General features: G+C 47.2%; 1 protein-coding gene across 1 annotated transcript; it reads right to left on the minus strand.

The window, feature by feature from the left end:
* Positions 1–1784: 1784 nt before the first annotated feature.
* Positions 1785–23866, minus strand: ERICH3 (glutamate rich 3). The gene is given in 17 exon segments (XM_050307139.1): positions 1785–3161; positions 3618–5491; positions 5494–5757; positions 6582–6728; positions 7014–7475; positions 8717–8938; positions 10571–10866; positions 12391–12577; positions 13335–13509; positions 14120–14338; positions 15658–15807; positions 16644–16727; positions 17324–17452; positions 19187–19258; positions 19867–19992; positions 20613–20706; positions 23774–23866. Coding segments are annotated over 17 exon segments (4593 nt in total). The 5' UTR covers positions 23794–23866; the 3' UTR covers positions 1785–3089.
* Between the last annotated feature and the right edge of the window lie 2012 nt (positions 23867–25878).

Genomic DNA, 25878 nt, shown 5'->3' on the forward strand with positions numbered 1-25878 from the left:
CAAAGCCATCTGCTTGCAAACAATTTTACTAGTAATTAAAATCACTGGTTCCTTGAAGAAAACAATGTCGTAGATAATTGGTCTCTATAGAAGAAACATCAGACTTAGGGGAAAACATGTTTTATAGGAATGATCAGTTAGTAATACAAACAAAAACTCTGAAAAATGTAAATTAATGAGTAGAACATGCTCCAAAGCTGTTTGTGGGAGTGCAAGTAGTCTGTGCTGTTCCTCAGAGAAGCCTGAGGACCCCAGCACATCAAAATATTTACCAAGAATGAGACAGTCCGAGGATTCTTGCGCTGCTTTGGAGACCTGCCAGTGCCTGGCAACTGTAGTGATATTTTAAATTAACATACCAGCAATAGCTTATCTGGATTATCAGCAATAGATTAAAATAGATGATCTAGATTAAAATAATTAAAATAATTAAAATAATATGGAGTCCAACCAGACAAGGGCTTAGACTGCAGGCAGGAGTGAACCTGGCATTCCTGCAGCACATGTCCACCAGCACAGCACAGCACAGCACAGCACAGCACAGGGCAGCCAGCACAGCATGGCCAGCTGCCTCGGAAGCTGGGCTGGCATAGCCTTACCAGACAGGCTGAGGGCTTGGTCATGGCTGGTTTGCACAACTGAACCCCAAAACCCTTAGGCAATTCCCAGCCAGGAAAGTCACCTTGCAGCCCTTGTTTCAGACAGAGAGATGCACTGCTCATATGGTGCTGCCCACCAGGTGCTGCCCACTATCAGCATCCCAGACAGTGTCTGTGAGCCACCATCCCACATCCCTGCCAGCAATGCCAGGGCTCGGTGCCCAGTTCCAGGAGCATGACTTCAAACCTTCCCACGCTGTGTCCACATTGCACAGCTGGCGTGGGTTTGAACTGGTGAAATGCATCTCTTCAGCCTGCGGGATGTCACCAGGTTCCAGCTGTGCGAGACACATCTGAGGCACAACCATCAGCAGCCAGTGACAGGCAATTGAGAACACCTGGCAGCTCAGGGAGTTCCAAAAGCCTTCCTGATGAGCCAAGAATGAGTTATACCAGTGGCAACACTGTTTGATAGTTTGCTTTGCTCACATATGTTCACTTTAATAATTAGTCAGGGGCTTTTTTCTGCTGCACATCTTGTTTTTCCCCAAGTGCCACCTACTTTTCACTTTGAAGTTAATTACTAATTAGCACCAGATAGGAGAACAGAAAGGACCAAGGGAAACACTTCCAAACCTATACAATTATCCTTTTCCACAGTTTTGCTTATTACCAAATTTCTGCCTGCTCAGATGACAGGGACACTAATTTTGAAAGTCCACATACATGTTCTTAACCACAGGATTCCTTCCCCCAGTTGTTACAACCACATGCACAAGTGCCATTTTGAAGTATTTCAAGAATGTTAAATAATGAACTGTCAGTATTCCAGTTCCTTACAATCACACTGCCCTGTTCATCAGGGCCTTTTTGGATGACCTGGGTCTCCTGCAGTCCTGTAGGGGCTCCCAGGAATCCTCCCTAAGGCAAATCCCTGCATCCCCATTTGCCTTTGCTCACCTTGAATTGCCACCCATGTGTCCAAACGCTCAGGTGCAGCCATGCCACAGCCCTAGGCATGAGCTTTGTGTGGGTACCTGCCTGGGGCAGCTTTAGCAGCACACTCAGCCCAACATCAGTCAGTCCTTTGGCAAATTGAGACACACACCACAGCCCAGGCCCTGCTGCACAGGCAGGGGTTATTCCTACAGTTAAACCATTGGCAAAAATTGAAGGAGCTGCACAGACTGGTACAGGTGTTTAATAGACCCAAGTGAACATGCAGGTCTGGGTATGTACACAGAAAACACAACCTCCTGAGATGGTCCTTATCAGGAATGTGCATAGACTGCACGTACAAATGCAACTGCCTCTAGTACAGGAGGGAACACAGCAACCACTTGATCACATTTGAGTTTCCAGTCCCAGGCATACTGATCTGAAGTGACTCACAGAACCAAGCCACTCAAAATCCTACTCATTTCAGCCTCATTTTCCTACCTGAAATGCAATTACAGTCCCTACTGTGTGGGGCTGAGAGTCCTGCACCCACCAAGCATTGCCTAGAGGCTGCTGCACACCCAGCCCCAGGAGCCTGGCTCAGGTGGGCCCATGGAGGTGCAGGAGAGCTGAGAGGAGCCTCAGGCAGCAGAGATGGGAAGCCACTGCCAGGCTGAGACAGCTCCACACTGACCAGCCTCTTGCAGCCTCAGCCCAGGCTCCATGGCCCAGGAAGTCACTCCTGACTGACATCAGCAGAGGCAAAAAGCCAGGCTTTATGCATTTACAAATACTTGTTAGAATTGTTCTGATTTAACAACTTTCAGCATTTCAAAGTGCCAAAAATACCCTGAAGTGTGGCCAACAGCAAGCATGGATCCCTGAGAGAGAAGCCCCCCATGCCTCCCAGCACACAGGGCACTGTGCATGCAGGAGAGCTACCCTCCCCTCACCTGGAGTGGGGAAGTCCCCAAGCTAAAACCCTCATGTGAGGCCTCCTTCGCCCCTGATCCTGCCATTGTGTCTCTGCTGAACACCCCTGGATGATCTTACCAGAATCAGAGCAATGGTATGCACAAGTGCCCCATGCACAGCAGCGAGGACACAGCCTGAATGACAAATGGCTGCAGCTCAGAAAGGCAAAGACACCCCAAAAAATGACAGATACACTCAGATATGGGCACCCTGTACAGACAAACATATACAGCACATCCTCCTGCCCGCCTGCAGGAGCAGGTGATGCACTGGGGAGGAGGAGAAGTTCAGCCAGTCCAGTATTCCTCTGCTTTTTGGGAAAAACAAGCACGACAGCTATGGAACAATCCTGGTGATTACTGTCTTCATCATTCTGAAGCAGCACTGTTTCCTGGGCTGGCAAACACAGGTTTGTTTCAGGTGTCTCCTGCACACTGAGGAGCTGCTACGGTGAAATGTGACAGGTGGTTGTGGTACTCGTGGAGTAAACAGAGGAGTGACATCCCAGCTGGCACAAACCCACAGCCAGTTGCGTGGATGTTGCAGGACACAGCACTGAGGAGCTGCTGAAAAAGCTCAGAGCAGAGTTTCTTCCCCATCCTGGGCCTGTTCTGCGGATACGATGTTTGGGTCTGGGTTTGCGCGGTCCTACGGAACAACGAGCAAATGTTACAGGAAACGTTCTGAACTTGGAGCTGCTGAGGTATTTGCTGTGACATCTCCTACAAGCAGAGGCCAGAGTAACAGCAAAGCCAAGTGCTGATGCTGACCTGGTGCTCCAGAGCCCACAGGTGCTGCCAGGGCTCACCCAGTGCCACCAGAGTCTTTGGCAAGCTGGGTAGGGGTAGCTGCTCTGCACAGCCAGAGGGGAGAGAGGGCAGAGGGGCTGCCACAGCAGAATTAATGCCACAGCAAAGGGATTTGCACAGGATTTTGGGGACAGGAAAGAACGCAGGTAGCAGCCACCCAAAAGGATTTATCACCCATTCTCCCAGCTACCAGCAGCAGACACTTAAGCAACAGATAAGGAATGGGATAGGGGTGCATCCTCTGCCTCTGACAGGGATCAGCCTGGGGGCAGTGACGGACCCACACAGGACTCACCTGATGGGGCCTGTGGCTCCTCTTGCCCACGTCAGCAGCTCCTGGACTCCCTCCAACGGGACTGTCCTCCCTCTGTTGCCTGGCACCAGCAGAGCTCCCTGCACTTGCCGAGACATCCACTACCTCGCACTCTCTCGTGTTTTCTTGGGGGCCCTGCTGTTCTTCCTCTGTTTTCACTCCTGCCTGCTCCATCTCCTCCTGCCGCCCGTCCTTGCCCTCCACTGCCCCTGTCCCGGGAGCTGCCAGCTGTGGCTGGGTGCCCAGGCACAGCCCTTCACCTCCTGCAGATCCTCTTTCCATCGACTCCATTTCCCCATTCCCATGGGCAAGGGTGCCTAGGGAGGTTTCTGCAGTCGGCTGCTCCCCAGGGGACATCGCTCTACAGGCTTCTCCATGCCCTGGGGACACAATACTCACTGTGCCCCACTCCCACTCCACCTCTCCCTGGCCCTCGGCCCAAAGTGGCTCTGGTCCACTTGGCTTACACCCCAGTGCTGCCTCCTGGTTCACCCCTTGCCCATCAGCCACAACTCCATCTGCCACCCCTACCATGTCCCTCCCAGACTCCCTGGCTGCCCCCCTTCCCTTGGCTGACATCCCCTCTGCCACTGCCACCCCTGTCCCACTCTGTGCCCCCAGCACTGCTCCTATGACCCTCTCCTGTGCCACTGTCCCTGTGCCCACCCTGTCACCCCCAGCCACTGCCACCCCCTCGGCCAGTGCCGGCTCCCCAGCCAGTCCCTCAGTCAGAGCCCCTCGCCCAGCCTGGCCGCCCACCACGGCGATGGCCACCAGCCCGGGCTCCCCTGCCCGGCTCACACCAAACCCCAGGGCCGGCTCCGCTGCCTCACCCATCGCCCCCTCCCCAGAAGGCCTCCCCTTCCCTCTCTCTTTTTCATACTTCAGCCACCCCTCCATCCCAGTTGCTGGCTCCTTTGGACCTGCTGCTCCTCCTGTGGCCTCCTCTCCACCTCCCGACCCCTGGGTGGCCGCCTCTGCAGACCCTCCCACCATCCCTCCATCAGGTTTTCCCTCCATAGCTCTCTCTGTCTCTGCCTCGCTGCCCACAGATGGGTTTCCACTCCAAAGTGCTTCCACTGCACCCTCCTCCTCCTGCACTGCTGGGGTCTCCTCCATCTGAGATAACCCTTCACTGATGGGATCATCCCCAGCAACCCCCAGTGCCCCTAACCCAGGCGCCACTTCCAGCACAGTACCCTTGCCAGGCTCCACTGGCACTTCCATCATGTCCTCTGCTTTTGGGAGGGCATTCCCTCCCACCCTCCATACCTGGTCATGTTCAGATGCTGCTGTTCCTGTGGTAGCCTTCCCCATCTCCACCCACTCTTCCCTTAACACTTTTAGCTGGGAAAACTCATTTGACTTTACAAACCCTTCCCCTCCAGGCATTGCCCCAGGCTTCCCCACAGCCTCCTCCCCTTCAGAACTGTCTTCCTCAACAGCCTCTTCTCCTTCAGGGCCAACAACTCCAGCAATATCTTCTCCTGCCAGGTCAGCATCCTCCACAGCCTCCTCTCCATCCACCACAACATCCACCACAGCACCCTTCCCTGCGGACCCTCCCTCCTGCAGGGACTCCCCTGCCTCCGACACTGCCTCACCTACCTCCTCCTCTGCCTGCAGCCCTGCCGCTCCATCAGGGCCTTTCTCCACAGCCTCCTCCTCCTCAGTGACCCCCCCAGGTCCCTCCTGCCCCTCAGACACAGCTCTGTCTGTCTCCTGGCCCAGCAGTGCTCCAGTTGGCCCCTCTCCTCCAGGTGCCGGCTCTCCTAGTGCTGCCTTGCTCTCCATCCCCTCCACCAGCACCTCCTGCTCCCCAGGTGACACCTCTGTGCTCAAATCCACTCTCTCTGTGTCCCCTTCCCTTCCTCTGCCACGGTGCCTTCCTCAGGTGTGGATTCCTCTGGCGCAGACCCTCTCTCTTCCTGGGGCAGTAAATCCTTCTCCCGTACCCCTTCTCCTCCGGCCTCTTCGCTGCCAGCATCTCCTCCCACAGCAGCACCATCCTGCCCCAGGGCTTGTCTCTGGCCTTCCTCCTGCCCTTCTTGTACTTCTTGTCCTGCTGCCTCCTGCACATCAAGGCTTCTCCTCCCTTCTGCCAAGAAACTTCCATCTGGTGCTGTTAGGGAATAATCAAACATTGGTTTTACTCAGCACTGTCAGTGTTATATGTTTGACAGGGTTAGTGTTAAAGGTCCCATCTCTGCCCAGTAATGAGGGACACCAGCATGGGGAGCAGAAGAAAACTTGCAGTGCACTCTTCTCATCACACCGCTGGGCTCTGACTATGTCTCTAGTGCTGCTGTCCTGGCATCTGGCATAATGAACTTAAGAAAAAATGTTGATGCAAGGCCAGCTTTCATCTTTGCCAGTCTTGTTTGCCATGCCTGCTCTGCCTCCCTCCCTTCCTGCCTGCAGGGAACTCAGGTGTGTGTGTGAAACACCTGTAACCTTGACAGTGACACTCAGAAAGTCGGAAATAGGTGGCAAATTGCTCACGTAAAATATGTACACACAGGAGGAAGAACACTCAGCTGTTCATATAAAATGTGTAATTGCTTCCTGTGGATTCTTTAATTACACTGGGGAATAACACAGGGTTGATTCCTGCTCCTGGGAACCAAAGCGTTTCCCAAGGAGGCCCCATGCTACCTGGAAGCACAGAGAACCTCACTATGTTTCTGCTTTCCATGGCTATTTTCCTAACTCACAGCCAGTTTATCATGGCCTGGGTTCTCTGCCTAGAACCATTTAATTGCCAAACAATCATTAATTATGCATGACTATGGTAATCAGCTAGTCATCACCCAATTCTATACAAGTTAGGAAAGAAAGAAGCAACAAGGAGGGTAAATAGCCAAAGGAAAGTGAAAGGACAAACACTTCTGCATAAAAACTTCAGACTAATAAGATTTAATCCTTCTCCCTGATTGACAGCCTCACCTTCACTGGCATCATGCTCTGTACTTGCTGCGTTCTCTGCTTCCTCATCAGCATGGGAATCACCAGGTTCAGGGGCAGAATTCACAGGATGATCATTTCCAGTTGCCTTTGCCATTTCCTCCTGGTCTGGTTTGCAATCTTCAAAAACTATCACAAAGAAAACATGAAGCAAGAAAGAGAAACTATTAATGAGCAAAAGGGGAGTAGAAGCCATCCAGCCACCTCAGCTTGGCTTAGAATGGTTTAAATGGTGGAAACACTAGCAGAGAAACACCAAGCCAAGATTATGTTCTGAGTGGTTATTGGGCTTACAGCAGCACAGAGTGTTCCAGCAGCCTGAAAACAGTCCAGTGACTCCCCGTGCTGCATCATGACTGAGAACATGGTGACATGCACCAGTCACTCAGAGCTATGCAGAGGGGCTGTACTCACCTCCTCCTCCCTCACTCTGAGGAGACTCTCCATTGTCATCCTCCATGTTCAGCATCCTGGTTTCCCAAGGCACTGGAAGACGTTCATCCTCATCATTCATGCTACTTTCTCCTGACACAGCCTGTTTGAGTTCCTCATTAACTTCAGGACTTTGATGCTGCATTGCCATTATATTTTCATGAAAAATTCCAGTATCTTCCCTTGCTGCTAGATCTTCTGGTTTTGCCTTTCCTGCTTCATCTATTCTTTTCTTTTCCGGTGCAGAAGTCTCCTGATTCTCCTCCCATCTGAGCAGTTTATTCTCCCCATTCCCATTTCCATACTGTGCATGTGCTGTGCTATCAGATGCCCTTTTGATATCACACTCCTCTTTGCCATTGTCCGTCACTGTTTCAGCATGAGAGTCACCCTCAGTGCTGCACCGAGTGCTGATGGATGAGAGAGAGTCTGCAGGTCTCCTCTCTGGAAACAGCAAAGAGCACTTTGGTTTAGTATTTGTCACTAAACATCTGCATTCACTGGGCACTCACAAAGGACAGAATTTCATGCAATAGCAATCTCTGAATTACACCACCTGAGGATATCATAACAAAATTCCAGTAAGTGTAAACAGAAGTACTGATGTATCAATGATTAAATCCATTTAATGTTTTTGGGGAGGTTTCCTGGTAATGGAAATTAACCTCTAATGGAAATTAACCTTCTGATAATGGAAATTAACCTCTATCAATCACACAGAAACACACCCCCAAAAGCACCTCTAAGTGTCACTCAGACCGGGTTTATCACAGATTCTTGAGCTCTGTTTGATAAAAGACTTCAACCATAGCAACAATACTTCAGTGCACTCCTGTTAACTCAATGAATATTAGAAAGTTCTCCAAAACCATGTGTAAACCATGGAGATGAAGTTCACTGTCTTCTCTAAAAGAACATGGAGACATCATCATTTAAATTCAAAAATGGAAAGTTTGAGGGGAAAAGAAGCAGTAATCCTTCATCTAACCCTGAGCTGACAGCAGAGCTGACTGCTGCTCAGCCTTGCTGCTGCCCATAGTCCACACAGGTTCAAGAAGGGATTGGTGAAACTCAAGGCAGAAAAATCCAGGCAGGCTGAATAAGTAAAAGTGCCAGAACTGTCATCCATAAACAACTGCATGTTCAGAAAAACATGTTGTACCATGAAACCTTACAGCCACAGTTTAAAGACTCCCACTCAGAGTACCACTCCTCCACCATGTGAAAATTCAAGGGAGTTCCTCTCCAGACCTGTCCCCTCAGACAATCTAATCGTTTCTGGATCTCTGGCACAGACAGATACATTAGGGCCATATTAAGGGCCACTAAAGACAGCACTTCTAAAACCCAGGGTGGTCTCTCAGGTTTCTCGGGACCCTTCAGAAGGTGAAATGCGTCACAGCTTCTCGAGGTGTGAGTCCTGCTGACATGGAGGACTGCCCTGCCAACATGCTGCCTGCCTCCATCTCCATTTCAGCACCTAAACAGCTCAGCAAAAAGCCCACGCTCCCACTGCCAGGGGCCTGCAGTTGTAGAATTAATAACAAATAAAACAGCTGTCTTTTAGCCTATCAGTAGGAATGGCATGGGTTTCTCCATGCAGACTCACCATATATACTGGACACACACACTGTAAAACATGCATCAGGTCACCTTCTCTAAGCCTCATTACGAACAAAACTAACCTTGTTGATCATTCTCAGAGTCCCTGTCAGAATACCCATCACTTTCATCCTTCTCGCTGTCAGAGGTCTGCAGTGCCTTCTGCGATGAGGTTCCGCTCTCCTTTCCATGGTCTAAATTATGGGTTTTACCATCTGAGGATGACTCTAACATTCCATTTGTTTGATCAGCAGTCTGTCCCTCTTCATTAACTTCTTCATCTGCTTCAAAATCTTCATCATACCCTAAAATAGAAGAATTGCACTGTGAGACAGAAAACAGAATTCACAACTAATGTAGTTCTTTTTAAGCCGACAGAGGTTAACTTCATTAACCTCCTTTTGCCCTTAGATTCTCTCATGACTTTAAAAAGACTGAGCAAATATAAGACCACAGATAGGAATCATAAGAGCACATTATCATAAAAAAGCATCATGTTCTTCATAGAGTTACCAAGTATCATTAATGCACTAAAACAAAACCAAACAAAATCATTAGACATGGAAAGGACTAGAAAAATTAAAACCTGGGCAAACTCAGAAATTAAATGCAAGAATCTGTTATTACAGGAGAAAAACTGGTTGTGATTAAAAAAAAAGTACAAGCCATAAAGAAACCTGGGTGTGGATTGAGATCAATAAATGTGGATTGAGATGGCTAAATAGCAAAGAAGTGTCTTATAAACTCAATCAATCTAATTAAACCCAGCCAAAGGGCACTGCAGAGGCACGCTTTTATAACACTGCTCTGAAGTGCTCGTTCAGGCCCAGGGGAAATCCCAGTACAAATGAAGATTGCACAGAATTACCACTCTTATATCCACACGTCTGGATTTCAGCCAGGCACTCGCCTGACAAGCTGTGACATCTGATAGATAACTTTGCTGGGATCTGTAGGTAGAGAAGCATTAAAGAACGCTCCCCTTCCATGTCAAAGCTGCACTGTGCACATCTCAGGCACCAGCACAAGAGATGTCAGTGATTCCCACCTAAAATCCAGTCATTTTGCTCTATCAGGGGCTCCCTGCACCCACAGCAGCAAGGGAAGACACCTGCCCTGTGCAGGCGACTGTCACTGTTGCCACACCAGCTGTCCCTCAGTGGCCATCATTCCTCACCTCCTTTCTTTCCATCAGGGCTTTTAATATGCTGAAGGGACAGAATGCCAAGGGCATGAAATGAAATGAAGAGTTCCTAATGCAGAACCAATTAGGCAAACAAACAATTACCCAGACAATGACAACTAAGGGAATAAGGAGATTTATTTTTCTATATTAAAAATCAATTGAGATTCCAACTGCAGTGTTGGCAGAGAGGACTCCTTATGTAACTCTCAGAAGGGAAGCTCCTCCTGAAGGAAAAAGGCCTGATTAATCCCAAACACACATCTGGAGGGACTAACAAGGCAGCTGAGCAGTCACATCGCAGAACTGTGAAAGCAAAAATAGGAATAGGAAGTAGAAGTTAAAATCTCTCTCTAAATGTGACTGCCTCTGAAAAAGACTACAATAAAGAAGTGAAGGGAGAGGCTGAGCTGAATGCCTCCTCCATGGAAGAGAACATCTTCCACTATCCCAGGTTGCCCCAAGACCCCTCCAACCTGGCCTTAGACACTTCCGGGGATGGGGCAGCCACAGCTTCTCTGGGTAACCTGTGCCAGGGCCTCACCACCCTTCCTTACTCACTTTCTTGGCTCTTGCAAACCATCTCATCCTGTTGCATGGCTGAAAGGTGCCCCACTAATTCTATTGCCCAGCCACATTTCTTTCACCATATTTCTTAAGCCCCAGGAAAAGTCAGAGGCCCATAACCACATACCTTCTCCAGAATCATCCTCCACCATTTCTCATCCCCCACTCATGTTTGGGAATACTGTACCATTTTTACTGATGTCTTCCTGACTATCTTCACTCTCACGATCAGATTGGTTTGTCATTTCTTCTTCTCTGTACTCCTCTCCAGTGTCCAGTTTTTCCTCAGTAGTTTCCACACTTGCTTCATGAGATGGTAAGATGACTAACACTGAATTTTTCACTGATTTCTGCTCAACACTGCTGATACTTGGCTCACTGTGCAGAGTATATTCCCAGGAACGCACATGCTTCTCCACACGGCACTCCACCTTCCTCTTGGGAGGGGATAGCTTTCTGTCCAGGCCCATCGCAATAATGCACCTATAAAGTAACACAGATTGGGAAGTATCACATTTTTCTTCCTGGAACAATGGAAGGCAGCAGACATAGTGAGTTCAGCTCATCAGCAGTGAAACCAGGTACCCATTTGCCTCTGCATGTCACAGTGATTCACATGGAGAAGCACCCCAAAATCCCAGAGAGCTCCCCTAACACAGATGCAGTTCTTCCTGAAGAAGAGTAATCCTGTCTGCACTTACAGGTGACAACTGACACATAAACAAATTAAAACCAAAATTATTACAAGTGACTCTTCATTTGAACCTTCCCAACCTACTTATGTTGGGAACCAGAGAAGGTATTCGATGCGTGTCACAGAGCAGGAAAATAAAACAATTGCACCTGACTTGAAGGATGTGAAACTAGCTGTCATTTATGGGGAAAATCAGGTCAACAGAGATGGAGTTTAAGTCACCAGATAAGGTCAGCTGGACTGACAAGAGGCAGGAAAACAGAAATCACTAAGAATGAGAAGGGAAGGGGGACAGAAAGGGGACTGATTCAGGAAGGAATTAACCAATTTTTGAATACCATATTAAATTCAGAAAAATCACTTCAAATCTTTCTAGAAATCACACGAAGCTGAGATTTGAGCTTTTCCTAAATTCTATAGCCACTGTATCCATTTTGAATTCAGAAGCTATTCACTTGTTTGAACATGCTAGATAACGCATTTACATGAATCATGTTCATTGTTAGACTGGAGTAAAAAATTGTGGTACAATATTTCTTAGAATTCACTCCTTATCTGAAGGAACAGGGTACAGCTTTGTGGACAGTCTCTTGTTCCAACTGCTTCCTGCTCTTTTAAAAATTATTTATTAAAAGAACATGAAAGTTTTTTAATTGTCCACATGTCCAGAAGTTTACTTGTTTGGCCAGAATTAACAGTCACAGAAAAGGAAGGTTTTATGACAAGTAAATGACAATTTATGACAATTTATGACAAATTTATGACAATTCTTGGCAAAACCACAGCTGTTGGTCAGAGCATTGACTTTCACCCAAATCTGCGACCCTTCTGCACAGATTTGCTTTCTGAACCATGTTCAGTGCTGCCTTATTCTGCAGCTGGGGGGAGGTATCACAGCAGAATCTCACCTCAGAGGCAGAGCTGTTTAAAAATAAATTATGCACAAAAAAGCCTCTGAAAAACACAGCTTGATATTTGTTTCACTGCCATTTGGGCCAGAGACACGCAGGTGGCACATGAACCATACCCCACAGCCACTGCCCCATGCTCAGCCACCTCCAACACTCCGACAGAGCCAGCACCAGCACTGTCCATGCCATGCACACAACACAGGGAGACTGAGCAGGCACAGGAAAAGGACTGTGCTGGCATCCTTGGGGGTGAGACTCTGACAGGTAACCGCAGTCCAAGGGCCGCTGTGAAACAGAGAAGGTTCCACAGAGCTGTGGGGAGCCAGAGAGATGAAACAGGAACTTTTAGAGAAACTCTCTAAAAACCAAGTCCCTGTGAGCAAAGTGTCCTCGTCTCCATACCTGTAGCAAGGAGATGCTCCCTCCACATCGAGAAACCTGAAGTATCTGTGTCTGCTTCGTAGCCGGGAACGCCTCTGATGTTTGTACTCACAGCAACAGCTTAGCCTGTGGACTTGCATCCCGTTGAGAAAAAAGGTGAGGCTGAACGGGAAACCACGGTGCCTCTTGGAGATGAACTGGAAGGTCTCTGCAATCATAGAAAGAAAAGGTTCAAAGAAAAACATTACACTTCACTGTCAGCCTGGGGCAATTGCTGTATCTCACCTGCATCAGTACAGCACCCTGCCCTCTGCGGCCACCCACTGGAGTTCTCAGCTCTGTTCATCAGTTGATCACACTCTACCCCTCCACACACATAGCCCTGGCTCTCCCCAGCCCCAGGACCCAAGGTGGGCACAGCTAGGACAGGTAAGCACCCTGTCAGTTTGGTCACTCACTGCTACAGCAGAAGAGAGGCAGGAGCCTCCCAGCCCTTTCCTGTGCCCAGTTTCCCAGAACACAGGTCACCTTTTACTGGTGTGATGGAATTTCACTCACATAAAAGAGATGAGAACTAGGCTCCCACTATGTACTTTTCCTTCTGGAATAATAAGCAACATGTACTGATGTATTTTAGCAACTCAGGTAAATCCTATTTAAGTACAGCTTACTCCTACAACTACTCCATTAAACATACATCTCTACAGAAAATTAATCTAAGCTACAGTATTTTGTTAAATTAGCTCTCTAAATTCCTTCTACTATAATTTGCAGAAATAATTGTAACTTCACTTGCAATCATGGAACAGTAGATCCAGATTTAATGTGGAGGCAGATGGTATAAAAATCCCTGGATCCAGGCATCTTGACTGAGTTTAGCTGAAATCATTTTGGCATCACAGCAAAGTTTTAACCAAAAAAAGATGTTGCCAGAATCAATATGAACTCTTTGACTCTATCCTTACCTCCTTCCAACAGCTTGCCACTGTAGACACAAAGGTTTTCTCCTCCACAGTGCTGCTGATAGACTTTGATTTCATCCCTGTAATCATCGTGAGACAAATGCAAACTCTTTCCTAGGTAGGCCATGGTGACAACAGCATTGCTGCATAACGGGGACTTGGGGAACCCTCCAGAATTCTGCAGCAGGAAACACACAGAGAAATGCCCTCAGCTTCCAGCTCCAACAGGAGGGGAACAAAAAGCTCATGGCTGTGCAGCACACGCTTGAGGCTTCCAGGCTTTTACAACAGGTTCTGGGCTGATCAAATTAGGAAGTGTTTATAACATGCAGGGGGACAGGGAAATACTTCAAACTGAAAATCCATTTCATTGAATAGCACCAAATTGCAGGGACCATGTCTCATGACCCATATTGTCCCTCCCATTCCTGGGTTCCTACAATTTTATTTACAGGAGTCAAAACTGGCTGGAGACAGAGTATAACCCCTGCAGTGTTCATACACTTCAGGCATTCCAAAAATCCCTGGGGCTCTGGTGCCAGCTATGGTTGGACACAGGATCAGATTGACTGAAGTGGAAGGTCCTATGGGTTTTTGTTCTGCACCTTTTTTCTACCCAACTGATGAAAAACATCAAATGCTTTAGTTTACAGAGGCATGCACAGCAGTTATGTATTTTAATATTTATACATTTTCTTTATGCAAAGTAGGTATATACACCTTTCAGCATTAGGCAAACACACCAGTGAGGAAGGTAATACAACTGTACACAGACAGAGATAACTCACCTTTGTTAGAAGTTGCTCTCTGTCATTCGATGCAGTGGTGGGGCGAAACCGTCTCCCTGCGGGCACCCCACTTCTCCCTGCAGGGACACTCCTGTCCCCTCTGTGCCGGCGAGGCGGTGGCACTGGCACCATGCAAGGGTTAATGACAGGCAGCTGATATGGGGATACACCAGTCACGTACTCCACGGAATTCAGAAGCCTTAACTCACTTCTCTCCCCCTGCAAAAACATTTTAAGCAGGTGACATAGGTTGTGCGGAACCAGCTCCTGAGCATATGGAACTGGCTGCGGTCTGACTGCTCAGTACATTTAGCAGCACACATCCTTCTGGAACAGCTCCTTAACTTGGGGCCTGCATTTGTTTGCATTTCTGTGCTAAATGCCTTTCTTTTAATTGGCAAGACAACATGAAGATTGCTTGAAAATGTCACCCTCAGAGATACAGACAGCACTGCAAACCAAGCCCTGCCTGCAGCCCCGCAGAGCTCTGATCTCAGACAGAACTCTGCAAAGTCCTACAGCAGTGCTGCTCTCACAGCTGGAAAACACATCCCTGAGCAGCCAGAGTCATCCAGTAGGAACATCACTTGGTATCTGTTACACAAAATGGGGTTTAAAATGCTGCCTCCCCATCTGAGTGGAGGTTTAGTCCTCTTTCAGAATGAAGTGCAAACAGAGGATCAGGGTCTCAAAGAGCAAGACATTGCCAGAGACCAAGTCCTGTAAACGCTGCATGCTCTGGCTCTGAGCTCTGCCTCACATTCTCATAATTGACACCTGACTTAGCTGTTTTGTCAGTTGAGAGCATTAAAGAAACCATTAAATCACCCATAATTTTAGTATACATAAATAATACCAGCAAATTCTTGGACAAAGGATTGTGATCATTCCAACACAGAGCAAATGCAGAGCAGAAGGGAGCTATTCATACAGTGTCTGCCAGCCAGTGGTAGCAGGTCACAGTCCCACTCCAAAATCTTCCACCCCATGGAACTCATATCACAAAACCAATACATTATGTTTTTCTAGAACAGAAGACAAGTCCAAATATCACTTGAAAGTGATAGTAAACATATCGAGATCATGTTTGACTCTCATTTTCTGAACCCACTAGTGTGACTTAGTAGGAGGAATGGCTAAAAAAAAGTTTTTTGCTACTTTGTAGCTGTAGATGAAGATGAAAAGTTGTAAGACTTGTAAGTGAAAATATTCCACTGGTCCTCACCAGGTGTTTGCTTCCTTCTCTGCATAGCAGAAAATTTACACAGAGGGAGGAAATTTTGTATGCAGAGAGATTTTATACTATAAAATATAAGTCACCACATTTTTCCTCACTGTGATCAAGAACTGGGCATTAGACCAATAAGAACATGTCTTGAAAGCTAAGGGGAAGTGAAAAAGGAGAGTTCAAATAAAAGCTAATGCCATTTGTAAGGCATTGTCCCTGCAGTACACAGTTCTGGGAACTACAGTCCTAAAGCAGTGTTATAAAACTGTCCCTAAAATGCTATTATTTTCAGAATGAAATGCAGCCTCACCCCACGGGCAAACTGCTGATTCCATTCCAGAACATGGCATTTCTGTTGGGAAGGCTTTGGTAGTAACCCTGGTGCAGCCCGGCCGCGAAGGGGCTGGAGGCGAAACGGTTGCTGCACATTTCCTGGAGCTGTATTTGGTCGCCAGGAACTCTACAAAAGGAAAAAGAAAACAGTAACAAAATCTCAGTGTCTAACTTCCAGTGCAGAGCAGCACCATAAAGGAAAAAAAATATAATAATAATATAATAATATAATGGCCAGTCTTCGCGAGCGAAGATCCGGGGAAGGTCTTTACACCTTCCAGCCTGCGCATTGGATTTTTTAGGTGAGACACAGTGTGCGCGGAACTGAGCCCACCCTTTAATCCTAAGGTTCATCTGCCGGGGCCAAGCGAGCTTGGACGGTGGCAGCGAGGTCCTTAGGACGTAGGTGGGTTGCCTTTAAGGGCTAACGAGCTCCACCTGCCCGGGAGTGTCCCTGACCGGGAATCGAACACGGGTCTCCGCGGTGATAGCGCGGCGCCTTTACCCCTAGACCACCAGGGGCTCCTTAAAGGAGAAAAAAAAAAAAAAAAAAAAAAAAAAATAGCACTGATGAATATATCTGAAAGCAATGAGTGATTTCAGGTACTTCCAGGACAGGACATTTTCTAGTTCTCCAAAGAGCCAGACCCCTTCAGGCATCTTTAACTGACCATGCAAAACTCCATCATCCAAGAAAACTCTTGGCCATAAATACAGGTTTTTGCTACTGTCTCTTCACCGTGCAGCCTTGAAGCAAACATCATGAACTCATAGGAGTTGTAGCAGTGTGCTATGGACTTCAGTACATGGACACTAAGAGAATGCACAATAAAAATATGCCTATTTTTCTTCAGTACTCAGCTTTTTCCTGACTTTCTTATTTCATCTTGTCCTTGTATGCCCTTTAGAATACCAAGTTAAAAAGTTACAGCCAAACAGCACTATTTAACTGAGGTAACTCACCACCTCAGAGGGTGCAGGCTCCTTGGGTCGGTGCTGATGAGAAGAATGTCCACCACCATAATCAACTACAAGTCCAGGTGCCCTCTGTATGGGGAGAAGGTCATTCAGGACTTGAAAGTCTCTCTTCAATCTGCACCAATTATCATTATTGATATGGGGAACTAGTTAAAACTGAATTATATATTTGGCCTTTGACCTTAGGCTTTAGTATCATTATATTTCCAGAGTATATTAACATTGTTTCTTTGCTGTTAACAGACAGTAAGAGCCAGAGCTCCAGACCTCATTTCAGAGCTCTTTCAACTCTGTTTTCTAAAAGACCTCCAAATGCTTTCAGGACCTCCCAACATGTGTAACCCCTTCTAGAGCTCTGGTATTTACTGACAGTGATACCAACTCATCTTATGAGGCAGCTAAAGGGAAAAAGATTGAAGCAGATTTATCAGAGAGCAAAAGTTTTGTTTGTTTTTTTTTTCTAAGTTCTGATGTGCCATTGCTGCAACACTGCCTTCTGAAGATTCCTCTTTAATGATACAACCCTGCAAACAGGATGAGGCCCTAATCCAGAATGATCCAGGCAGTCAATGCTCTGTCCTGAGTACAGATGTCACAGGTCCATGTGCACACTTGCACCTACCCATGATTCCATGACAGGCAGTGGAGAAGTTGTTGAAACTCACCCATTGTGAGCGACCAGCTCGATCTCCAGTCACTAAAGGATGAAGCCCACTTTGGTTCCTTGGACCAAGCGGGGGATGTGGAGAATGCATGGGGATGGCATCTTCCACCGATCTTCTGAATTGTTCCTCCTGAAAAAACAGAAATATATGTCTCTGAGGCACTAAATATTCTAATGGTGATGTCTGAGCCTCATTACATCTCTCTTTCACTGGACAGTTGTGATGATCAGCTCACCTGGACCTGATAGAACACCTAGTTAAGGAAGGAAAGGAAATCATGGGAAAATGTGAAAAGCCAAGTGAAAAGACTTGTCCCCAGCTCTAATCTCCAGCTGATGATCACCCCAGATTCAATTCATCTGCCTACTTCTGTGTATCTCCCAATTCTTGGTTTTTTCAAGGTCTCTTTAAATTTGAGTATACCTGCTTCTTCCCTGCTCTGACTGCGGCCCATCTCCCCTTTCTCTCCTCACCAACCCCCCACTGGGGATAGCTATCCCACTGGAAAGAGATAGCTCTGTGTCTCAGCCTCCCTCGCTCAGCCATCTGCCTTCCTCCTTTCCTTTCAGATGAGCAACTTGGCTGAATTCACATGAGGAGAGAATCAAATTACACCACGGGCTCCAGCCAAGCTCCTGCAACCCAGCACGGCAACACAGCACATACAGATCAGGTATCTGCAGGCATCTCACTGAAGGAAGCAGTTCTGGTTTATGTTCCAAAATTACCCAAGCTCAGGATCCCTCAACAGGGTGCTGGAGTTGCTGCTTCCACAGGGTGACTTCCTACCACAGGAGTTTCGTCAGCAAACGATGCCTCTTCAATTCCCATAGTGACCAGTATCTTTTAGGAAAATCTTCTTTCTTTACCTGAAGAGCTTCCTATAGATGTATTATTTACAGTTTAACAGACCTGACATTGTTCCCAGGCTGCTCAAAGCAGCAGCCAGCTTATCAAGGCACTCTTCTCAAAGCATTCTGGCTCCTAATACAGAAAAAAAAAAAAAAGGCAGAGCAAGATTCTGCCAAAATGAGAACAACTCTTTCTACCTGAATCCAAGTGACTTCATGGGGAGAACCACTGACTTCTGTGGGATTTCTATGACTCTAACTACAGAATCAAGCTCAATCTACATGACAGCAAAGTGAAGGCTCCTGAAACCTCTTTTCATTGCTCACATGCCAGTTCTGCCCAAATCCTGTGGAGAGGCAAACGACTGAACACATGAGCTCAGCGCTCAGCAGCAGTCAAAAGCACAGAGGGTCTAGAATTACCGTGAGGAGAACATATCTTGAATTATTCATTCTGTTCTGGTTCCCCATTTCAAAACAGAAATAGTAGAACTAGAAAAGGTAAAAAAATAGCAACAGTGGTGAGAACCCTGGAATGGCTCAGCTAAGAAAGATTCAGACTGAAGTCTTCAGCTTGGAAAACAGAGAAGGAATATGAAGAAGATGTGTAAAACTAGAGATGCTTTGGGAAAAGAGAACAGTTATTAACTTTTTCATACCGAGAAAAATGGACCATCAGAGATATCAGATACATTAATTACTGTGCCAAAATACAAGGAAGTACCATATCACACAACTCATTATTAAATGCCCCCCATGAAGAATACTGCAGAACCAGAAGAATAACTAGATTCAGAAGGAATTAGATGCATGAGTGGAAGTTTCAGAACTTCTAGACAGAGGAAGAAGGAGATGTAACCTGGGGCAGGATCATCCTCTACTTGCCTCTTTCTTGTCTTTTCCATAAACAGAGTACTTGGCTCAGTGAATCTCTGGCCAGGCTTGTGGCTGTTACTCAACCCCAGGCAAAGCTGCCAGGAGCCATCAGCACCCAGCAACACTCAAGCCTTACCTTGATTTTCTGCACCCTCTCCTTCTTTGCAGAATATTCAAGTTGCCGTTTTATTTCCAGCTGATGATGACGCTACCAATGTAAGAGGAAGAGAAATCCCATTAATGGGCATTATGAGATGTCAGTGAATGCAATAACACTTGCTTCTTTCCTGCTTGTCCTGTGCCTTCTCCCTGGCCATTACCTCACTGAGCCCTGTAATAAAACTACTATGGACTGAATCCATTTTCATTTCACCTGTGTATATACACACAGCCAAGGGAACAACTGAGCACTGGTAAATCTGGTAAAGTTTGTAGGAACCACCTCTACTCTTGCTATGCCACAGAAATGTGCCCAAATTTTGTCTTCAGATGATAAATATAAATGTGTTCAAATAGTTTTGGTTTTATTAGGATTTTTTTAAGCAAACTAGTCTTGTGAATATCATCCCATAATCTGAGGGCTGCCAAAGAGCAATGTGGGAGCCAAGGGTTTGACAGCAGGGTTTGACAACAAAAGGCCCATGTAAGGAACTCTGTAGAGAATGTCAAGCAGAGACTGTCCTTTTTCCCAACAGAAGAGAGCCTTCCAGGGTAGCACAAGGGCACATATGGAAAAAAGTTCAGTACAAGTTAACAGCCCTTGTCTGTCAGCAGGGAAGCACCTGAGAAGGCTCACACACCCCCATAAGGGCATACCTCCATGTCAAGGACCTTATGAAATATGGCACGAGCCAGGCACTCCTGGACGTATCTCTGCTGGTCCTTCCTCATGGCATTGAGCCGGTATTCTTTCTCAGGTATTATTCTTCCACTTCTTGAGATCTGCCATACACAAATACAATGCTACTGAAGAGGAGAAGATGGAATAAAGTACATTTCGAAACAGTGCAATTTCCCAGCAAGACCACTTTCTCCTCCTGCTTAGCTACCACCTCTGCCCTTGCCATGGTGCTGCAACTCAGCTTCCAGCATAGGACTGTCTTTGACCCCATAGGCCCCAGCAGCCAAATGGAGGGAGCAGCAGCCGCATTTCTAACAGCCAAGGGCTCAGCATTACTCCTCACAGGCCACTGCCCAAGGGGTACAGGGAGTTAAACACCTGCCTTCCAACTGCTGAAGGCTGCACCCACCTTTCTGTGCGAAACTGAGTCTCACCTAGGAGTGCATTCGTGTTTTTTAAAATGTTCAGCACATTCATTTTTAGCAAATCCTTCAGTTTTCTATTAAACACTTGTGAAAGCTAACACTGAAGCTATTTAAACAACCAGTCAAGTCAAAGATATTTCAGTGTGAAAACCCTGAGTGAATCAATATGATGCTGTATTTTTGCAAACTGAAAGACTTGGCAGAGGGAAACTCCAATGAGCAAAAATAAATATGGAACAAAAGCATTAAAACATTCTGAATTAAATGTTGGATTCAGGAAAAATTTTCAGTCTCACCAGTCCTGATCTCTGAAGGTGTTGTCTTATCCTAGCATTGCTGAAATATCCAACCAGGTGTTTGTCTGTAAGGCTGTTGTAGGTTGAAAGAAATCTGTAATAAAATCAATACAGATGTTTATAATCCCCACAACTGACAAATTATTACAGTTTAAGTTAAACAGAACTAGCCAATAATTTGCTGCACAAAATCCTGCCTTGGTGAATTATGCCCTGTTTGGTCAGATAAATGCCCATTAGTTTATGTAAAAGCAACATCTTTTGGTCTCCACAAAATTCGTATCAGAAACAAAAGAGTTGTACGGCCGAGCAGCTCAGTGTGGAATCACTGACAGGCTGACAGGCCCAGCCCAGACAGCCTCCACCACCCCCAGCTGCACAGCAGCCCGCTGGGATGATACACCCTGACCTTGGGCGTGGCAGTCCCACACAATACCTGGAGCTGGATTCCAGCTGCACAGACCCAGCTCCCCAGTCACTCTGCCTGGGGCCGTGTTGGTGGCACAGACACTTTCCATATACCAGGTTGCTCCAAGCTCCATCCAACCTGGCCTTGGACACTTCCAGGGATGGAGCAGCCACAGCTTCTCTGGGCAACCTGTGGCAGGCCCTCACCACAATCATCACAGCTACCAAAGATCAAACCTTCCAAAAACTGAGCCTCAGATGTGAGAGCTGAACACAGAAACTGAAGCATCCATAATGAACAGATATATTTTTAAACAATTCTTAGCACAACTGTATCTTACTTCCCACTCTGTAAAACAGGACAAATAACGAAGTCAGTGACAGTAGGCTGCAGTTTGTAATACTCTAAATCCATTTACATTTGTACAATTTACACACTCAGGTGCATCTTGCATAATACATTCAGCCTGACCTTTGGGCTCTCTGGGCAGGTTGTGCTTTGGTTACACAACAAGAGACCGATCTCTTTTGTTTTCTTTGGCTGTAGATTTAAATGCCACTGTACCTCTATGATATCCCTTTCAGTTGGATAATTCAGTCAAATGTCTATTGCCAGGCTAAGCCACGACACACAAAAACATACTCAAGGAAAGAATGAACAATTTTTTTTGTAAAAAGAGATCATGCATTTACAGGAACTTTATGTGGGGTTTCACAATAACCTCACAGGTAGCTGCCAACAATAAATTAAACTTTAAACAAACAAGCAATGTAGCTTATCCTGTTAGGCCTGTTGATTAAGCACTGGTACTATAGCAACTGTTCTATGTTACTTTTTTAATCCAGAGTTTGCATTTGAAACCACTAGATTCCACCGACTGTGATAAGCACCGATTTACGTATCACCCGGCAACTGCATATTGAGGCAGAAGAGAAACTCAGTCCAATTTTTCATTGACTGCCTTGCATCTAAGATTTCCTGAACCATATAATTAGTTAAAATGTAGCTCCCACCTGAGCACAGTGATGCGGCAACTTCTGTTGCACAGATGTCTCAGTACAGGTATTTTCTCACTGGAGTTATAAACAGGTTGGTCCTTGAAAATGCTGAATTAAATTCAGAGTTCAAAAGGGGCATTGGAGGTAATAAGGAAATGTGTTGGGCCTGAACCTAAGCCCATTAAAGCACTGGAAAGAATGCAAGTGGATCCACTAGGGTTTGGCCATGCCATGCTACCTGGAGGAGCCCTTGCACCAGCCCCAGAACCCTCTGTGGCCACAAACACCATCACAGACAGTGCCTCGGGAACAGGCAGGAACACTCCAGCAAAGCAAACATTGGTCCCCTTTGGTCCCTGCTCCTGCATGTGGTATCAGCAAAAGGGGAACAGAAGTTCTTGTCTGAGCAGTTTTGTCCCACATGCCAATATTTAAGAAGCACACACAAACATCACTTCTAAAACCTCCAACAGGCAGAAGTGCAGAACTGACAAAATCCATTTTAAGAAAGCACATGGCAAAGGGAAAGCACGAGCCTTAGCCAGCTCTATACAGCCTGTGTCACAGCCATCACATCCCTTTTCTGGGTACTCCTGAAACTCCTTTTCCTCTGCCCATTTTTCCAGTTCATTCTTCTCTCCAAAAATGCTGGGTTTTTATTAGAATTACAGGCAATTGTCCTGGCACAGAACCTAGACTGACTAATCTGTAATTTCCAGGAGTAGGTCTGAAGCTCTTCTCAAGATGAGTGTCACGTTTGTTTCTCTGGCATCACAGCCACTGACAAAATGTCACTGTTAGGTCAGTAATTTTATATTTACAGCTATTTAGAATTCTATGATGCTATGATCAGTGCCATTATTATTATTAACAGTATCTTTGTTCTCAGCTGGCATCTTACTCACAGCACTATGCTCAGAGCCAGCACTGTGTCTCTCGATGATTTTTAAGACCACTACTACTTGGTTGGAAGGATAACAAGACAAAGCACAGCAGGCATCCTACATATTTGCAAAGCAAATCTTCACAGTTAGTATTTCACAGTGCAATTAAATCACCAAATAAATGAGCTCAGAGAGGATCAAGGCATCAGTTATTGATTGGCAGAGTCACAGGGGTTTGTGGTTCCTGTGCTCTCTACCTGGCACCTGTCTGCCATTCCCTCCCTAACGAAGCCTTCAGCCACACAACCAGACACGGAACTCAGAGCCAAAGACACATGTTTCGCTACTGATTTCTTGTGTGGACATAAGCAAGTTCTATCATTGCTTCTTTACTCAGAGCATCACCCATTACACCAGGATGTGCCAAATTTTGTCACGGAGACCTGCAGAGATTCTCCATTTCTCACTATATGTCCTTGATATCATATCAGCTTGGGGAAGTCTGGATTCTCCGAACTCGCGACCTGCAGGTCCGGAGCCGGCCAACACGGGAATGACCTGCAGCCCCCGGCGCCGCTACCCGCGGTTCCATCACCCCTGCGCTGGGGGCGGCGTTACCTGGACGGTAGAGTCGGGGGTTCGAGCGCTCGCTTTGGAACGCCGGGGTGTGTGGAGGCAGGTCGGGGCATCCACATCCCCTCACCCCATCCCACGGCCGGCAAGGGTTGCAAGGAGGCGCCGCTGGTGGCCCCGGCCCTGTCACCATCCCCGCAGAGCCGACCGGCCGAGAGCGACTGCGGGCGCGCCCGGAGCTGCCCGGGCAGCGGGACCGCACGGACCCCCGGACCCCCGCGCCCCCGGCCCACTCACCGGGGCTGCGGGGCGCTCATGGCGAGCGGCCCGGCGCTGCCGCCGCGTCCCGGGCGTCGCCAGGAGACGGCGGGAGGGAGGGGCGGGAGGGAGACAGGGAGAAGGAGGGAGATAGGGAGAAGGAGGGAGGGAGGGAGCCGGCGCTCCGCCCGCCACCCCCGCTGCCCCGCGGCGTCACAGAATGACAGAATAGTTGGGGCTGGAAGGGACCTCTGGAGATCACCCAGTCCAAGCCCCTGCCTAGGAAGGGTCACCTGGAGCAGGTAACACAGGAACGCGTCTAGGGGGATTTGGAATGTCTCCAGAGAGGGAGACTCCACACCCACCCTGAGCAGCTCTTCCAGGTTCAGCAACCTCCATGGAAAAAAGTTCTTCCTCGTGTTGAGGTGGAACTTCTTGTGTTTTGTTTTATGGCCATTGCTCCTCCGTGTCCTGTTGCTGAAAAGAGTCTGGCACCATCCTCTTGGCACCTGCCTTGGAGGTATTTGTAGGGATTGATGAAATCCCTTCTCAGCCTTCCCAGACCCAGCTCTCGCAGTCTCTCCTCTTCAGAGATGCTCCAGACACCTCATCATCTTTGTGGCCTCTGCTGGACCCCCTCCAATAACCCTTGTCTTTCTTGCCCTGAGGAACCCAGAAATGGACACAGGACTCAAGATGTGGCCAATGTGCCACTCCGTCACCGCCTGTGGGACACAGGCCAGCAAGGGGGCTGTGGGACACCGGTGCTGCTGCAGTGCCGGGCTGCCAGGGGAGGGGAAGAGGAAAGGGGAAAAGGGGTGAAGTGGAAAAGAAAAAGGGAAAAAAAAAAGAAGGAAAGAAAAGAAATAAAGGAAAAGAAAAAAAGGAAAGGTATGGCAAAGGCATTTTCATACAACGCAGACTCATGAACTTAAAAATACCACACGAGGTGACTGCATGCATTTCCAATATCAATCCTGATTTCCATCTCTCAGTACAGATGACAGGAAGCTCCAAAGTGTGCGTGGCAAAGACCACCTGATTTACTGAAATAAAGAAGGTATGATCACCCTTCCATGCTCCAGTTTTTCCCTTCTTCCTGCAGTTCTCGTGAGTCCCAGTTGAAGCACAAACTCACAGGTGATGTTTCCAGGGACCACAGAGCAACTGATATGAGTGGAGATCCCCATGATGAGGAAGAGCAGGGATAACCTTCCCCTATGATGCACCTGCTCCAAAATGTTAAAGGACTTCACTGCCCTCAGGCCTTCTGTGGCATGATCCACCCACACTCAATATTGATCTGCCTTCTGTAAAGGGAGCAACTATTAAGAACATCAATATTCTCTTGATATTTTATCTTTCCAGCCCTGTAATTAAAGTCTCATTAATTTATTGTACCATCCTGCAGCACATGAAGAAGTCAGGAATAGATACAAGGGAAAATTACAAGGGAGAGGGGATGGCATTTTTAATGACTAGAAAGCGTAGGCAGCATTTATTTTGGGCACAATGAGATTAACCAAGAGCAGATGCTTTTCAGAACAATTCCACTCTTTTCTGTTTCAGAAACACATAGAACAAAAGTTTCCAGACTCTGGCATTGTACACAACTCCTTGCTTTGAATCCCACATCTCTCCTGTAGATGCCAAGGCCAGCACAAACACAGGAGCTGTGCAACCTTTCCAACCACCCACAGCAGCACCGAGCAGCCTGCCACTGGAAACCACTGCCTCTGAAATCCATCCAATCAAATCAGGAGAAGCTACTCAACAACCTGACCGAATTATTCTGCCGAATTCAATTGTCTGAGATCCCCATCCTCTTCCTCCATCCTTTTCTGCACTGCTAAGGGGCAGCATGTCCCAAAAAGAGAGCCAAACCAAGCACTCTCCAGCCTGACATTCTCTAGTTGGGTAGCTTGCACTGATCAGACACACCTGAGTCCTACATCATTAGTTCTATTCACACTACTTTTTCCAAAATTAGAACCACCCCTTCCATTGGTACAATACATTGCAAATGTACAGAAGAATAAATGTTACATGACATTCCTTCACAAGTCAGTCTCAGTCCTGCTGTGCCATTCTGCCAGATCACCTGGCAGAGAGCAGCTGCAATGTGATAACACAGAACTGCTCTG

The sequence above is a fragment of the Myiozetetes cayanensis genome, unplaced genomic scaffold (assembly GCF_022539395.1).
Source record: "Myiozetetes cayanensis isolate MyiCay16 unplaced genomic scaffold, myiCay2020 scf12, whole genome shotgun sequence".
Taxonomy (NCBI): domain Eukaryota; kingdom Metazoa; phylum Chordata; class Aves; order Passeriformes; family Tyrannidae; genus Myiozetetes; species Myiozetetes cayanensis.